This window comes from Panicum virgatum, chromosome 4N (genome assembly GCF_016808335.1).
Source record: "Panicum virgatum strain AP13 chromosome 4N, P.virgatum_v5, whole genome shotgun sequence".
Lineage (NCBI taxonomy): Eukaryota > Viridiplantae > Streptophyta > Magnoliopsida > Poales > Poaceae > Panicum > Panicum virgatum.
Window position 1 is genome coordinate 8897640 of NC_053148.1, and position 11834 is coordinate 8909473.

Here is an 11834-nt window from a genome sequence, read left to right on the forward strand (position 1 = left end):
ATTTCTGTTGCTGGTAACACCTGTGCTCGTCTTCGTACGGGTCTAAGTGCAATTGTGATCCTGGAATACAGTAGTTTAATCGGGATTTTACCCGACAGCCTGTCAGGTTACACCGTTTTAAGTGCACAGTAACTGGATTAAGTATTAAGATGATGGTTAGTGCATTTAAGCCGGTTTAATTTGGACGGTGCTGCTACAATATAGCATGTTGTTTTTCTCAAAGAGGCAAAGATATGAACATCTGCTATTGCACCCTCGTTGGAATATAGTTAGTGGTGCTTAAATCCTAAAGATTGTTCCATATGAAATGATTATACCATTACTTGAGGCTATCTATCTTTTAAAGATCCATATACTCCTTAACATTGAAAGAATACTTATTGTCATTTTTTATAACGTACTATTTATGCGCATTTTTGTGTGATAGACTAACAATGGCTATGATAAAGATTCCTTGCTTTCACATGTACCATTCTGATCTATACCCATTCAAAAGATTGAAAATGCCATAAGCTTCTCAAAACACGGCACTACAACTTGACAGCGATAACCATGAGTTCGTGTTCAACTCCAAATAAAAACTGGCCAATGAATAACTTGATGATGTGCGGTGTCATGCAAGAACTTTGGCTTGTGAACAATGGACATTCGAGATACTGATTGACTGCTACTACATTCATAAGTGCGCAAACCTATAGAATTTTGATCTGATGGTCGTGTTCATTTGAAAATTGCAAGGGGCAAGGTATTATCCTCTTGAGTACATATTTTGCTCTTGGTACCAAAATTGCATCTAGAGTCCATAGATGGCCACATTAGTTTCAATGGATATGGGAAAGGGGACCATGCGGATCCTACCATGTCACATGAGCTGTGCAAATACTGAAACTAAGGCTTATTAGGTTCCTTCATACTTTGGAGGCGAGTATTATATCTCGAGTCTGTTTTTCTACTAGCTCATACCATGTTCCACAGCTTGCATACGCAAAACCTCTGGTAATAACATATGTTCGATAATTTTTCTCTACCATATACTCCGTAAATAACTAACCTGCACATTTGGTTTTTATGTTTCCAAAATCCAAACTAATAAAATATTTGAAATGTTGTTCACAGTTTGTTGACGCAAGATTAGTCAACACACAAGCGCTAGAACGCGCGGATCGCAACGATCAGATCACCAGCGAGAAGAACCGGCGACCGGCCAGACCGGTCGCGCCAACCGGTCAGACCGGTTGGGCGCAGAAAATCCCGCGAAGACCTAGAACCTCAAGCTCGGGAGGGACCCCGTCGGAGCTCGAAGATCTTGGGTTGTTTTGGAGTCGGCAGGCCACCCAAGACGCCTTTGAACGCCGTAGAGACGAGCAAAGAACAGCACGAGGTTGGAAAAGTTAGGGTTTGGAGAAAAATAGGAAAATTGTAAATTGACTGATTCGATTGGGTAGTAGTACCTCAATCGGCCGTGGCCTTTATATTTATAGGCCGGGGAAGTCGTACCCCTTCCAAATTGAGTTACAAACGGATTCCATAATACAAACCCTAACTCTACTCGGACTGTACAGACCAGACCGGTCTGACCGGTCGGCCTCTGGCAATGCCAAATTTGCCCGCCAACATATGCCCCCTGTTTTATTAGTAAGCTTTGCAAACTAAAAAGCAAGTACTAGAAACAAGCCTAGTTACATAGATTTACATAGAAAATACAAGGCTAAAAATAATGCTAAGGGCGATACTCTATATCGGCCGTCTTCGTTCTTCAAGCATCTTGCCACACGTTGGGATAGTATTTCTTCAAGTATCTCCTATTAAGAACCCTTGGAAGACACTCTCCTTGCATCGTCTCCACCATATAAGAATTCCCGAAGATAACTTTGACAATTTTGAACGGTCCTTCCCAACTTGGCGACCACTTGCCGAACTTATTGCTTTTTGTCCCAAGAGGCAATATTGTCTTCCAAACCAGCTCACCAACCTGAAAAGATTTTTCTTTTACCTTCTTGTTGTAAGCTCTAACCACTCGAAGCTTGGCCTTCTCAATTTCCTTCAAAGCTTGCATCCGCTTGTCGCTTACTTCATCCATATTGTCCATCATCAAATTATAGTAATCAATAGCAGAAATGTCGTTTTGTTTAGCCAATCTATAAGCGTCCAGATTCACCTCAACAGGCAAAACGGTCTCTTGACCATAAACAAGCTCGAAAATAGTAACTTTAGTAACACCATGTCTAGATATATGATGAGCCCACAATGCCTCAGATAGAACCTCATACCACCTCCTGGGATTCTCTTCTATCTTCTTCTTGATGAGCTTTATCAAGATTTCATTACTAGACTCAGCCTGACCATTGGCCTGAGCATAATATGGAGATGAATTGAGTATCTTAATCTTGTAAGATTTGGCAAAATCACGTACCTCCATTGCAATAAAAGATGAACCTTGATCCATTGTCAAAGTTTGAGGAATACCGAATCTATGAATAATTGTCACAGAATAGTCCAAATAATACCGATCAAGTGCACTAATTAACCATTTAACTTAATCCTCCGATACTGCACTTCACCAGTACACTCAGACTGCCTGCTATAACCAGGATCGATTACACGGGAACTCTCGCCAAAAGACGAGCACAGGTGATTACAAGCAACAAAAGTTTTCAAACTTAACTTACAACCAGAGTTAAACAAAAGTCTCCAAATTAATTACAATAAAGTTTTATAAGCCAGAGTTACATATTGTATACAGAGTTCAAACGCAGCGGAAAATACAACCAGTTTAAAACAAGTTTAAAAATACAGTACGGTAGATAACGTCGATGACAAAAGAGAGCTTCACATCTTGCCCACTGATGTGAGGCTCTCCTGCCTGCACTTCACGGAGAAGACGGGACCCACTCGACCGTCCAACCTGGAGGAAGAGGCTGACCAATCCAGGACGCACCGATTTCCTCGAAGTCTTCCGGAATACAGCCTGCTCAGAAGGGTTACAACCAAACCCTGAGTACTCTAATACTTCGTAAGGCTTACCCGACTATTGGTATATACTTAGCCGACTCCTAAATATGCAAGGCTTTTGGCTCTGGAGTTCTTTTGCTGAAAAGCCACTAGTACTGGATCCTTACTTTCAATATTTTAGCTCCAATTAGTTTGATAAATAACACTAGATTTGCCTGAACAGCTAATACACACATGGATGATCATATTATCTTTTAAAGAACATAACCATACGTCCACCTTTCATTTTTCTGTCCTTTCAATCATTACTACGATGTGACGCATTGACCAAGGCTCTCATATCCGCGAGTTACGGCGAATCGATCCGATTTAACCTTGCAAGGTGGACCTAACTCACACGCCCAGTGCGACCCCGTCGAGTCACACCACGCAACTGTTCCCATAATTACCCCGAAGTCTGAATCAAGCCCGCAAACACCCGGATGATGAGCCCCGCACGTGCAAACACCCGATGAACCCATGGGTCACTTCACCATCCGTCAACCCTACCCAGCACCGCAGGTCGAGACTCAGATTCTGACGCAATTTAAGTAATTAGCTTACCGGTTTCGACTACCTCCTACTTCCGGCATGTGGTTAGTACTGTTCAATCCTCAATCAAAGGGCCAACAACGGAACGGTCCTCAATCGACACAGGCAGAGACTCAACTTTCTTTTAATCAACAACCATGTCCAACTTTCCCTCCGCCCGGTCTCCAATTCCCTTCTCATTGCATTATTTCTCATAACACTGCCTAAAGTAACAACCCTATATCTCGCGGGTGATAGAAAATCACCCGTCTTCTACCGAGTTTACTTAAGCATAGCGGTGCTAGCGATAACTACACTAGTAAAGACACTGGGTATTCAAGATTATGCATCTATGGTTCCAATCAATTCCTTAAACGTAAATGCACAATACTTTAAATATAACATGGAGTAATTAAAATAAGGGATATGCTCCGGGGCTTGCCTTGCAGGTCAGCAGGGTTAGTGGCTTCTTTGGGAGTTTGATCAACGACTTCTCCTGGTTGCGGTTCTTCTGCGGAAGGCTCCTGGACCGGCTCGGCAATCAGCTTGTAGGCGACTTCGGTTTCCGCGTCTATACGATTAAAATATGTCATGCATGAGACTCATAAAATGATGCAATGCACTACACACAATGAAAAGTATGGACCAAACTCCAAAAGCGTCACTAGGGTTACGACGGAAATGGTTTAGAACTGACGTACATGCTTTGATTCTAATGCCTTTTAGCCTGAAGTGTTTCCTATCAAGCAAAAGTTACTAAACTCACTTCGAAGTATTAAATACAACCCTAGAACAACATGGATCAAATTAACCAGGGGTTTGTTTTATTGTAAAAACACATGCATGAAAGAATTAATTACAACAATTATAAAAGAAAAGAGCCTAGCTAGGAACAAATTAAAAGCAAGCACCTAACATACAGATATGATCAAGCCACAAAAAATTATCAGCATAACATGATTTTGATAAAGCATGCCACATAAATTCTCCAAGATTTATTGATGACCGAAAATATTTATTTAACTCTAGCAAGGTAAACTAAACATAAATAGATTTACACAAAAGTATACAACACCAGCACATGAAATTTTTACAGTGGATTACACATGTAAGGAGTAAGCCACAACGCAAATTTTATAATTTTTAGAACAACAGATCAACTGGTATTAATTAAACTAGCTTAAACACAACCCGAATTTTTAGCAGGGGCAAAAGTGACATTACCCATGCACAAGTATTTTTCTTCGGAATATCTCGATTTTAGAAACCTAACCAAGTTTATTTTGCATTTTTAGCATTTTTCCTTGATTTTATATGAATTTTGCAAACCTCACTCAAATCAAACAAAAATAAAACAAAAACTACCCCTACCCCCCTGATCAGCGGGCCCCACCCGCAGTGGAACAGAGGGAGCAGGGGCTCCTCTGCTCTGCCCACCTGCCCCGGCCGCTCACGCCGGCGGCGCCCTGACGCGCACGCGGCCGTGGGCCGGCCGGCCAGCGGGGCAGCGCGGGCGGACCGACGTGCAGGGGCCAGCGCGCCCGTGGCCTGCGCAGAGGCGGCACGAGGCGGAGCAAGGCGGCGGCGGTGCACAAGGCCAGGGCGGCGGCGGTGGCCGGGCCGTTCCGGCCGCATCGGAGCAAGGCGGCTGCGGGAGGGAGCGGCGCGACGCTGAGGGGAGCTCGGCGGCCTCGAGGCGCGCGGCGGTGGCCCGCGAGCTCGCGCCAGGGTAGCATGTGGCGTGCGTGCGCGGCGGCACGGCGATGCTCCGGCAGCGGCGGCGCCGGAACCAAGGGGAAAAGGGGTGGAGAAGGTAGAGGAGAGACCAGGGAAGCTCACCAGGGGTTCGATTTGAGCGGAGGAAGGTGGGAAGGTGGAGCTCGACGGAAGGGGGTGGAGCTCAGGCGGCAACAATGGCAGACGCGGCGGTCGGGAGGCCGATTCGGCCGGGAAGAAGGTCGGTCGGGCTCGGGAAAGGGACGGCGTGGGTGCTGGGCAAGGCGAGGAAGGTCGAGGGAGGTCGAGGCGTGAGAAATAGCGGCCAGACGGCGGAGGGCGGCCAGCGCGGCTCCGATGGCGGCGGAGCTCTGCTCAGCGCATCGGCATGCTCCGCACGAGCGAGGAAAGGGGAACGGGAAGGCGAAATCGAACTTGGCGATCGCAACGGCAATGGAGAGGTTAAGCGGTGCTGGGTCTCGCTGGCACGGCGACGCGTGGCGTCGCCGATTCTGCACACCGTCGCCGTGGCGAAAACAGTGAAGGCACAGTACCGAGTTTGAGTGCTTTTTGATTAAATTTTAACCGCCCAAAACTTGAAATTTCATATAGGCACTTGAAATTTGACCAAAATAGAAGTTGTAGAGGACAAGATGATCTACAACTTTGTTTTTGGGCACAAGTTGATTTGAAGATCGGATCAGAGACAAAAACACGATCGAACCCGGCTAAATCGACGTTTACCGCGCGAACTCGATTAACGCTAATGACAAGATTAAACTCCTAATTAGCGAATCTAAGCTCATGATTAGCGCTCAGTAACACTGGGGTGTTACAATAATATGCTCTGTAATAAACTCAATTACCTCCTGGTGTGTCATATTCTTCAAAGGAACCGCTTCGGTCCACTTAGTAAAGTAATCCGTAGCAACCAACATGAAGCGATGTCCCTTTGAAGAAGGGGGATTAATCTGACCAATGAAATCCAACCCCCAGCCTCTGAACAGCCATGGCTTGATAATAGGATGTAATAACGCAGCAGGTACTAACTAAACATTACCAAATCGCTGACATTCTTCACACCTTTTATAATATCTAAAATAATCCGCCATCATAGTTGGCCAATAGAAATCGGCTCTCCTAAGTAACCACTTCATTTTAGGAGCTGGTTGATGTGTGCCACAGATGCCTTCATGAACTTCCCCCATAGCAACATGAGCCTGATCAGAATCTAAGCACTTGAGAAGAACATCTTCGGCGGTCCGATGATAAAGCTCATTATCGATCAAAATGTATTTAAATGCCAAACGCCGAATATTCCTCTCCGCACCATGACCAGGGTCCTTTAAATACAATAAGCACCCTCCAGTCAGCAACCTCGGCCTTCCCTTTGAAATTGGAAGTGGTGGCCGACTCGCTGTTTTCAGCAGTCTGACCGGTCAGACCGGTCTGGGCGGTCAGACCTGTCGGAGCATCCGGTCTGACCGGTTCGTCCAGAACCAGTGACTCGGCTGTTGCTCGCATCGACTTTCTCATGTTAAAATATTTTTTAGTAACATTGTAGCCAGATGCTTGCTGAGCCAGAGCGTTCGTCTTCTGATTACTATCTCTTGGAATATGTCGGATTACAAATTCATCAAAGCAAGAGATAACATCAAGGCATCTATCAAGATATGCATTTAAAGAACTGTTGTAACATTGGCATACCTTGGATACTTGCTGCACCACTAGAAGTGAATCACTATAAGCTTCTACATGTTTAACGCCCATGGATTTCAAGAATTTCAAGCCAAATAGAAGTGCTTCATATTCAACTTGGTTATTCGTGCGCTCTTCCTCCAATCGATTTGAGAACTCAAAAATAGTACCATTCGGAGAAATTAGAACGACACCAATTCCTTGTCTATCATCACAAGCCGATCCATCAAAGAACAACTTCCATGGTGTGCAAATAATATAGCCGACTTCCAAATCATGCTCATCATTAATCCGATGATCAACAATGAAATCCGCTACAATTTGGCCTTTAATAGCTCTCAAAGACTCATAGGCCAAATCATATTCAACAAGCGCATAAACCCACTTTCCGATTCTACCACTCAAAATCAGATTTTGTAGCAAATGCTTAATAACATCGGTTTGACAAGTAACAATGCAAGTACTTGATAAAAGATAATGCCTCAATTTGGTACAAGCATAATATAATGATAAGCACAACTTCTCAATAAATGTGTACCTCGTCTCCGCATCAATAAGTTGTCGGCTAACATACGTGATGACATACTCCTTTCCTTCAGTTTCTTGAGTCAAAACAGCACCAATAACTTTGTCTTCCGCAACCACATAAAGCCTAAAAGAAATACCTCTCTTAGGTTCCTTGAGAACCGGTGGTGAAGACAAATACTTCTTGATCTTCTAAAAAACCTCTTGCTGTTCTTCCCCCCAAGTAAATTCAATTTCGTTCTTCAACCGAAGAATAGGAGTAAAAGCATCTATCTTTTCGGACAAATTAGATATAAACCTTCTCAAGTAATTCACCTTGCCCAGAAACTTTTGCAAGTCCTTCTTGCAAGCAGAAGCCTCTACTTTCTTCATGGCCTCAATTCTGTTTGGATCAATCTATATGCCCTTCTCATGAATAATGAAGCCCAAGAACATCCCAGCCGATACACCAAAAGCACACTTGAGTGGATTCATCTTCAAACCATACTGACACATTTTCTCAAGAGCAAGTCTCAAATCAGCCAAATGATGACTCAAGCCGGCCGATTTGATCACAATATCATCAATATAAACTTCCAATATAATACCAATTAAGTCATGGAAGATCAAATTCGTGGCTCTTTGATAAGTAGCATCAGTATTCTTCAATCCAAAAGTCATAACAATCCACACAAACAAACCAACGAAACCAGGACATCTAAAGGCCATTTTAGACGTATCTTCTTCGGCCATAAATATTTGATTGTAACCCGCATTACCATCAAGAAAACTGATAACACGATGTCCAGAAGCTTCATTGATCAACATATCGGCAATAGGCATAGGATATTCATCTTTAGGAGTAGCTTTATTAAGATCTCTAAAATCAATGCAAACCCTAATCTTGCCCGAATCTTTCTTTTCAACGGGCACAATATTAGAGATCCACTTCGCATAACGACAAGACCGAATAAATCCAGCATCTAATAAGTGATTAATTTCTTCTTTTATTCGGTCATACATAACAGAATTAAAACGCCTAGAAGGTTGCTTATAAGGTCTAAAACCGGCCTTAATCGGCAGCCGATGCTCAACCAAATCGCGACTTAAACCAGGCATCTCAGAGTATTCCCATGCAAAACAATCGACAAATTCTTTCAATAATTTTATTAAATCGGCTTTACAATCATCCGATAAGTTTGCATTTACAAAAGTTGACCTAGGAATAAAACCATCTCCAATATCGTTCACCTTGTCCCGATAGTGCTCGATGCGCTGTTGCAGCCACTCTGCGTCTGACCGGTCTGGTGCACTGGTCTGACCGGTCGGCTTCGGCCGGTCTGACCGGTCAGAGGAAGCGGTCTGACCAATCGGCTCTGTGTTGTTGCCTTGCTGCATCATAGGAGTAAGTGTAGCCGATTCTCCATCGGCTTTAGGACTGCAGAGACAAAACCCTCCTTAGTGCAACTGATCAAGTCGTAATCGGTCGAGTCCAGACCCGATAAACACTTGATATTATCATGTGCACCAACGAACTCGAAATCGGCGGTACCAATGAAGGAAGATGCATCACCATGCACAACTTCGACCTCATCACCGATCCACTGAATAAGAAATTGGTGCAAGGAAGATGGTACACATTGATTGGCATGAATCCAATCACGTCCAAGTATGATGTTGAAGTTACCTTGCACCTCGGAGACGAAGAATGCCGTAGCAACCATCTTGCTCCCAATGGTCAACTCCATCGAAGCAACCCCCTTGGCACCAATGGGATCACCTCCTCCAATGCCGCTGACCGTCATGTTTGTCTTCATGAGCTCTTCGTCCGTCCCGCCAAGCTTCTTGTAGAGTGAATATGGCTTCAAGTTCACAATTGCCCCACTATCCACAAGCATACGAGAAACTGGCTTCCCGTTGATGTGCCCCCTCACGTAGAGAGCCTTCAAGTGGTTATCCGAATCTTTGGGCTTCTGAAAAATAGCTTCGCGGGGCCCAAAGTCCAGATGTGCTGTCTCCTCCTCCGGAATCGCCCAATAGTCATCAGAAAAACGCACAACATTGATCTCCATGCTTGTGCGTTCCGGAGAAGCCTCATAATCCACCAACTCCTCGTCCTCTGCTGTAGAAGGAGCCGCTGGAACCTCTGATGTGTCAGGAGCCGAAGTGGAAATAGCTTCTTCGGCCTTCTGCTCAGGCTCAGGGTCGACCGGTCTGACCGGTTGCTCTGAGCGGTCAGACCGGTCTGGGATACCGGTCTGACCGGTCGGCTGGAGCGGTTCGACCGGTCCTGTGGGCTGATCAACTGCCTTAATCCGCCACATCTTGCTTTGAGGGAACCTTGGTATGCACTCATCAAATATTTCGTCCCTCAACTTCACCGCCTCCTTCTCCTTCTATTCTTGGAGGCGAAGACGCTGCAACCTCCTCTTCTGAGTATGAGTCAACCCTGGTGGACACCACCTAGGCTGGAAGTACTTCTTCTTGTCCTGGTCCTTGAGGTTGCTGCTGCTGGCTTCATGATCGTTGGCCAACACAAGCTTCTGAGAAACATTGACTGGTTTCTCGACGATCACCGGTCCCTCTTGTGCATCTTGGGCTTTTCCCTTCCCGTCTTCAACTTGCACAACCTTTGCAGCTGGAACCTTCTCAGAATCGACTTGCATTAGCATTGGTTCGTCCTTCTTCTCCTTGACACGGTATTCTTGGCGCACTAGACTAATTGGGGCCGGCCTCTGCTGAGACCGGTCTGACCAGTCGGGGTAGACCGGTCTGACCGGTCCGGGGTTCAGCCCCTGACCAGATTGGTGCTGACCCAATCGATCATGAGCCGGCTGCCTCAATCTTTCAAACACAGGTCCTCTGGAGCTTCCCTCCCCCTGGAAGTGTGGTGGATATGGCATCGGATTATATTGCATCCAAAATCCCCCGTTCTCCCACGCGGGAAAATGAGAATCCGATGCTGGTGGAGTCCATGGCATTGTAGCATACATCGGCTGCATCTGCTGAGGAGGGAACAAGGTAACCACATCACCCCTGCGCTTGCTTGATTCTCCCCGAGGAGAAGAAGGTGCGCCTTGACGCGGAGGTGACCTCGCTCTCTTTTTTAGGAGCCGATCGTTTCGAACGGCCTTTGGGTACTTGTTCAACAGCTGTCCAAACGTGGGCTTCTGATTTGCAACCCTGCCCTGCACCTTTGGCTGATTAATTTTCCATATACCCACTTCCGGATGCTTCGGCTTGAATGTCCGGGGCTGACCACCAGGGCGGTCTGACCGGCCGTCAAGACCGGTCTGACCGTTCGGAGAAACCGGTCTGACCGGTCTCGGCTGAGCAGCAGACCGGTCGACTGAAGAAGAATCCTCTTGTGTAGCGAAAATGGCCTCTCATGCCATATTTCAATATAATATTTTGGCGATTGATGACACACACAACACTTGGACTAATGTGATTGTTAAGATGACTATTCTCAGGCTTTTAGGTTCAAGTGATGACAAAGAGAAGAGAGGCGTAGCAAGGCCCGAAGGGCCACCCCTACGGGGGTTCCGCCGGTGTAATTGTCCAGAAGCTGGAAACTGAAGATACACTCACCGGATTAACCGACGTTGAAGAAAATGCATACGTCGGTGCATTGCCAAACGAAGACCGATGAAAATACATACACCGGTTGAACCGACGATGCATCGGTCAATTGCATCGGTTCAGTTGTCCAGAGAGGTGGTTTTTGGAGGAACGTGAAGAAGTTACAATCACCGGTTAAACCGACGCTAATTTTACATACATCGGTTGATTGCATCGGTTAAACCGGCGATACACCGGTTAATTGTTAACGGCTAGTTTTTCAAGTAGCAGTTTACATACACCGGTTGAACCGATGATGGCTTTTGGGGTACGTCGGATTAACCGGCGTTAAGCACATTTCTGGCAGCTTTTCTCCAATGGCTATATTTGCTTGTGCTGCCTATATATACCCCCAAGGCCGGGTCATTTGGGAGTGCTGGAGTTCAAGAAAGTATACAAGAGCTAAAGATCATCTCCAACCACCATAGAGCTTCATTGTACATCATATAGACTTAAGCACACTTGTGAGAGTGCTTAGTGCTTGTTTAGGCTTAGTTCTTGAGAGAACTAGCTTGAGAGAAAGCCTTGCTGCGGCAAGCACCTTGTGTACTCGTCGTGTGACCCTCCGACTTGGTGTGGAGTGGCAACGACACTTTGTGCGGGGAAGGAGGCCCCTACTTGGTGTTAAAGCTCCAAGATAGTGAAGACGGTGCCGTGGTGATGCTTCGAGATAGACGGTGGCGGTGACCTCGTCTTTGTGACTTGGCGTCACTTAGCCTTTGCTTGTCGGGAGCCTTGGAGGCGTGGCAAGACGGTGATCAAGCGAAGAGACT

At 45.7% G+C, this 11834-nt stretch overlaps 1 protein-coding gene across 1 annotated transcript; it reads right to left on the reverse strand.

The window, feature by feature from the left end:
* Positions 1–1756: 1756 nt before the first annotated feature.
* LOC120669084 (protein NYNRIN-like) lies at positions 1757–9512 on the reverse strand. Its single transcript, XM_039948904.1, has 3 exons — positions 9240–9512; positions 6081–6185; positions 1757–2482 (listed from the first exon to the last, which is right to left on the reverse strand). The coding sequence occupies exons 1-3, from the start codon at positions 9510–9512 to the stop codon at positions 1757–1759; spliced, it is 1104 nt and encodes a 367-aa protein (XP_039804838.1).
* Positions 9513–11834: the final 2322 nt, after the last annotated feature.

Coding starts and splice junctions, on each gene's coding strand:
- LOC120669084 (XM_039948904.1), bottom strand. CDS start 9,512: ATGGAGATCAATGTTGTGCGTTTTTCTGATGACTATTGGGCGATTCCG. Junction 6,186..9,239: donor TCATGAAGACAAACATGACG/GTCAGCGGCATT, acceptor TCTTCAAAGGGA/CATCGCTTCATGTTGGTTGC. Junction 2,483..6,080: donor TTGAGTTTATTACAGAGCAT/ATTATTGTAACA, acceptor TATTCTGTGACA/ATTATTCATAGATTCGGTAT.